A 4,903-nucleotide genomic window follows, 5' to 3' on the forward strand; every position below is an offset into this window, starting at 1 on the left:
CGCCACTTCCTCTCGGAGGCGTATAAAGCGTGCTGCACGGCGCCGGCGGCTCTTCGTCCCTCGGAGCTGGAAATGCTACTGTTAGGAGCTTCCGTGACTGCGGAGTTGGAGGCGGAGGCGGTTGGGGGGGTCCGAGCGATGTGACCAGGCCGCCGTCGCTCGCCTCTTCCTCTCTCCCGCCGCCTCCTGTCTCGAAAATAACTTTTATACTAAAGAGAAAGGAGAAAAAAAGTCGCCGTCTGTCCCTCACACCCTCTTTTCCTCTGCCCTGAAAGAGAGCCCGGGGTGGCCGCTCCGCCGTCGGGGCCGCGCCGCCGAGCCCCGGCCGCCCCGGGCCCCCCCCTTCCGCCGCCCCCATGCATCCCTTCTACACTCGGGCTGCCACCATGATAGGCGAGATCGCTGCCGCGGTGTCTTTCATCTCCAAGTTCCTCCGCACCAAGGGGCTCACGAGCGAGCGACAGCTGCAGACCTTCAGCCAGAGTCTGCAGGAGCTAATGGCAGGTGAGTCGCCCGCCCCTGCAGGACTGCGGGAGTTGGGGCGCCGGCGGGGGGCCCGGAGTAAGAACTGGGCTGGCCGCTAACGACGGGGCCCGGCCAATGTTTAGGGGCTGACCCTAGGGTCCGCTTCCTTCTCCCGCCCGACCCCCGACTGGCAAACGGGTGCGGGGGCGCGGAGTGGGGTGGTGGGGGAGACAACAAAGAAAGTAAGAGCAGACCCAGGCGGGAGCTGCCGTGGGGTCCGAGGACCCCACCGCCGATTGGGGGGACAAAGGAGCCCTGGCGGGACTGGGGTTGGCTCGGCACCCCCTCCCCCAACTCGCGGCAACCGTCGTGGGTCGTCGGTGGCCCGTCCCGGGGTGGAGAGCCTCGCCCCTGCCCTGGAACCAGATCGGGACGGACGTGCGGTGCCCCCCGCGCCTCCTGCCCCTGCCTATTAATCATCGGATTTGTCACCGCCACAATTGTAGTCCTGCCCTGAGCGTGGTTTAGGGCTGCTTGTTTTTCTTCCCTGTGGGGTTAACAGTCCAGTGGTGTTTCTTTCCTCCAGAGCCATAAACTCCATTGTGTTGGCCCAGGCAGGGTGGAGAAAAGTAAACAGGGTCCCTCCCGCCTGCCTGCCGGTGTGTGCCATCCGGCTGGCTCAGGCTGCGGGTGTGATTACTGTTCAGTAGGGTTAGCCCTTTGGTTCCTGGAGATGATTTTTGTCCCGGGCTGGGCTATTTTTAACCCCCTGGCGACTCTCCCTGTCTCCGCGCGCACACTGCAGCGAATATGCAATCCTGGACACTTGTTAAAAGTTGCTCGATTTCGTTTTCACTCTTGAAATGAACTATAGCGGGAGCCGGCCATTCACAATCTATTCTAAGCCTTGTCTCTCCATTCTTCCCCCTTTTTTCTGCCCCCTTGTAGAACATTATAAACATCACTGGTTCCCAGAGAAGCCGTGCAAAGGATCAGGTTACCGTTGTATTCGCATCAACCATAAAATGGATCCTCTGATTGGACAAGCAGCACAGCGGATTGGACTGAGCAGTCAGGAGCTGTTCAGGCTGCTCCCCAGCGAACTCACACTCTGGGTTGACCCCTACGAAGTGTCCTACCGGATCGGAGAGGATGGCTCCATCTGTGTGCTGTACGAAGCCTCGCCAGCAGGAGGTAGCGCTCCGAACAGCAGCAACATGCAAATGGTAGACAGCAGGATCAGCTGTAAGGAGGAACTTCTCTTGGGCCGAACAAGCCCTTCCAAAAGCTACAATATGATGACTGTATCAGGTTAAGATAGAGTCTATGGATGGATCATCTTATAATGGATGGATAAATTTGATTTTTGCTTTGGGTGGGCACCTCTTGGGGATGGATTATGGAATTTAAACCATGTCACAGCTGTGAAGATCTGGCACAAGATAGAGTGGTTAAAAAAACTTTTTTTTTTTAAGTGACAGTGCCATAGTTTTGACAGTACCTTTCAATGACTTAATAGCCTGTGAGTCCCAAGTAAATGATCTCTGTATTTGCTAGGGAGTGAAGTCCCGGGTGGTTTCAATTTCTCCCAGACAACATACCAGATTTTTACATCAATCCCTTTAACTCAAATCTGTATTTCAAAGAGCCTTTCTCTGCAATCGATCTTGCAGTGGAAATTTGCACTATTACACTCGACAATTGTTAACCTTTTTGGCAGCTCGGTAGGAAAACAACATAAACATGGTAGTACTGGAAATTTTATGATCAGACTTTTACCTAGCACTTAAAATATGTATAAATGTACATAAGACAAAAACTAGTAAGCATGACCTGGGGAAATGGTCAGACCTTGTATTGTGTTTTTGGCCTTGAAAGTAGCAAGTGACCACAATCTGCCATGGCAACAGGCTTTTAAAAAGACCCCTAAAAAGACACTGTCTCAACTGTGGTGTTAGCACCAGCCAGCTCTCTGTACATTGCTAGCTTGTAGTTTTCTAAGATTGAGTAAACTTCTTATTTTTAGAAAGTGGAGGTCTGGTTTGTAACTTTCCTTGTACTTAATTGGGTAAAAGTCTTTTCCACAAACCACCATCTATTTTGTGAACTTTGTTAGTCATCTTTTATTTGGTAAATTATGAACTGGTGTAAATTTGTACAGTTCATGTATATTGATTGTGGCAAAGTTGTACAGATTTCTATATTTTGGATGAGAAATTTTTCTTCTCTCTATAATAAATTGTTTCTTATCTTGGCATTTTAATCCATCTCTTGTCATGATTGTAGGGGTTCAGCTGCAGATATTATACTCAGAAGTCTTGAGTTCTGTCAGCCCTATGAATGTCGGTTGCACACCAGTCCTGCTGAAAGAAAGCCCTTTGATAAAAGCCCTTTGTTAAGGAGGGAAGCTGGTTTGTGTATACGTATTTAGGTGTTAGAGAAAACACGGGTGACATTAAACAAATATATAAAGTGAAACAAAGCATGGACACAAAATTCCAGGCAATCTCATGAAATCCCATGAAATGAGGATAAGAGACAGGGTAACATCTATCAAAAGATACTCAAAGGATTACATTTCATTGCTTCTCTGTTGAAGTGAAGATGTAAATGTCCGTTCCATTCTGGCCCACCTTTGAAAAGCAATTCTTGGGCCCTGATGGATTCCTTGTTCAATTAGAAAATCCTGGGGCATCTGGTTTGACCCATAGTCTTAAAAGAACGGGCTTATCACTACAGAGAGATCGGTTGCTTTTGATTTTCATCAGCTGCAAGATTTACATAAAAATCACTTAAGCTGGATTTCAACAACAGGTATGTTGATGAACTTTTATTCTCAAAAGTTGACATGCTAACTTTCAAGATTCCTCATTTTCAGACTGCTCTAAGGACCTGTACAAATGAACATGTAGGGATGCTGATGGGCAAGTGTAGTTGATTCCACTAACCTAGTTGGTAAGGGCTTGTTGCTAATCCCCTGGCTGCAGAGGATAACAAACGTTGGTTCAGTGGAAATTGAAAGTGGAATATTTGAATTTTGTTCTGTGTACACAGACAAATAACCATATGTTGGGTTTTGTTTTTGTTTTGTTTTTTTTTGGCGGGGGGTGTTGGTACACATAAATTGACACTGGAAATCATGTGCAATCTAATAAGTGAATTGAAGTTGGTTTGGGTGTTCATTTCTACCTGTAGAATTACTCTCATTTTTGGGACTACACTGGAACACACAAGTAGACGTAAAGGTACTCACGTACAAATGGTTCGTGTGCAGGCCATCCTGGGGAATTTCAGTACCTGTAACCACAGCACAATAAACCCTTTCTAAGTATGATTTTAATTTCGGACCCATTCTGTGAAAAAGACTCCTTGGTCCCTCGCACTTTGTTTTAAAATAAAGATGTACTGGTACCCTAATTTGTACACGGATTTCCCACCTTTTCCCCATTGTGCCTAGGACAAATATTTGCCAGTTAACTGCATTTCATCTGGTTACCTGGAAGCCATCCTGGTAACTGATAAAAATCTTTGGAGACAAAAGCACGGGTGCTTAGGGCAAAATGACTGAAGGAAAACAATTCTTAGTATCTACAACTTTTTTTCCCTCCTACCTAAGTAAAGCTCTTCCCCCCACCCCCTGTCAAATGGAGATTTGTTTTTGAAGATCTTCCTTAACATGAGACTTAAATTTTAGCTGGGACAGAGCTGGTTCACGTTTCTTTGGGAATTCAGGTGGTGAGGAACTCCTAGTTAAGTTCCTCATGAACAGGCTAGGGAATTGTCGCCTGAGACCTAGCGTCCAGCTGTTTCCTGTGCCTTTAACCTTACATTCCCCAGACAATAGAGTTGGGCTCATGTCTGCAGTACAGTAGCTGTCGGATATTTCTTGTTCATTGCTCCTGGGGAAAGGTTTGCCTGGCTGTTAGTACAAAAAGTCTGCTGTGTGCACAGGCAGGTGTGTGCCAGGTCTGCGCATGGAGTTGTTGTTAGCAGCGGTATTTTTTTTTATGCGACAGAATTTTTAAAACAGCTTGCTCAACTTGAAATATGGTTAAAATCGCTTTCAGAAAGTTTAACTGCTTTCATAATTATTAGTTGCCATTAGCACCAGTAATTCACAGCCATTGGCAATAAGTTTCTGAGGAATGTCACTTTATAAGTTTTATTGGGTAGTTTTAAAATGATTTCCTTTTCTCTAAATGTACTGCTGGAGCAAGGCATGAAGTCGATTGTACAGTATCTAGAGGTACCTTAGTTCATGCAGGATAATGTGTCTGGATAATGTTTCCCCTCTGGTCTGACATGAACATTACATATCCCTACCTTTATTTGCATTATTTCTCTACTGAACCAAAGACTGAGAACTTCATCAGGAAATTGCTTTCCTGGTACCATTGCACAAATGGTTTCTCTCGGTCACTATAATGCTCATAAATTG

The 4,903-nt window shown here is 46.5% G+C and overlaps 1 protein-coding gene across 1 annotated transcript; it reads left to right on the top strand.

Moving 5' to 3' along the window:
- The first annotated feature begins 53 nt into the window (after positions 1–53).
- BTG1 (BTG anti-proliferation factor 1) lies at positions 54–2,728 on the top strand. The gene is made up of 2 exons (XM_075551183.1): positions 54–504; positions 1,414–2,728. Exons 1-2 carry the CDS (start codon positions 357–359, stop codon positions 1,779–1,781), a joined length of 516 nt encoding a protein of 171 aa, XP_075407298.1. The 5' UTR covers positions 54–356; the 3' UTR covers positions 1,782–2,728.
- The last annotated feature ends 2,175 nt before the right edge of the window (positions 2,729–4,903 follow it).

This window comes from Tenrec ecaudatus, chromosome 6 (genome assembly GCF_050624435.1).
Source record: "Tenrec ecaudatus isolate mTenEca1 chromosome 6, mTenEca1.hap1, whole genome shotgun sequence".
In the NCBI taxonomy this organism is placed as follows: domain Eukaryota; kingdom Metazoa; phylum Chordata; class Mammalia; order Afrosoricida; family Tenrecidae; genus Tenrec; species Tenrec ecaudatus.

Bases quoted from the DNA above. Each gene is read 5' to 3' on its own strand.
- BTG1 (XM_075551183.1), top strand. From the start codon at position 357: ATGCATCCCTTCTACACTCGGGCTGCCACCATGATAGGCGAGATCGCT. The intron at 505-1,413 runs GTGAGTCGCCCG...GCCCCCTTGTAG, and splicing joins TCTGCAGGAGCTAATGGCAG to AACATTATAAACATCACTGG.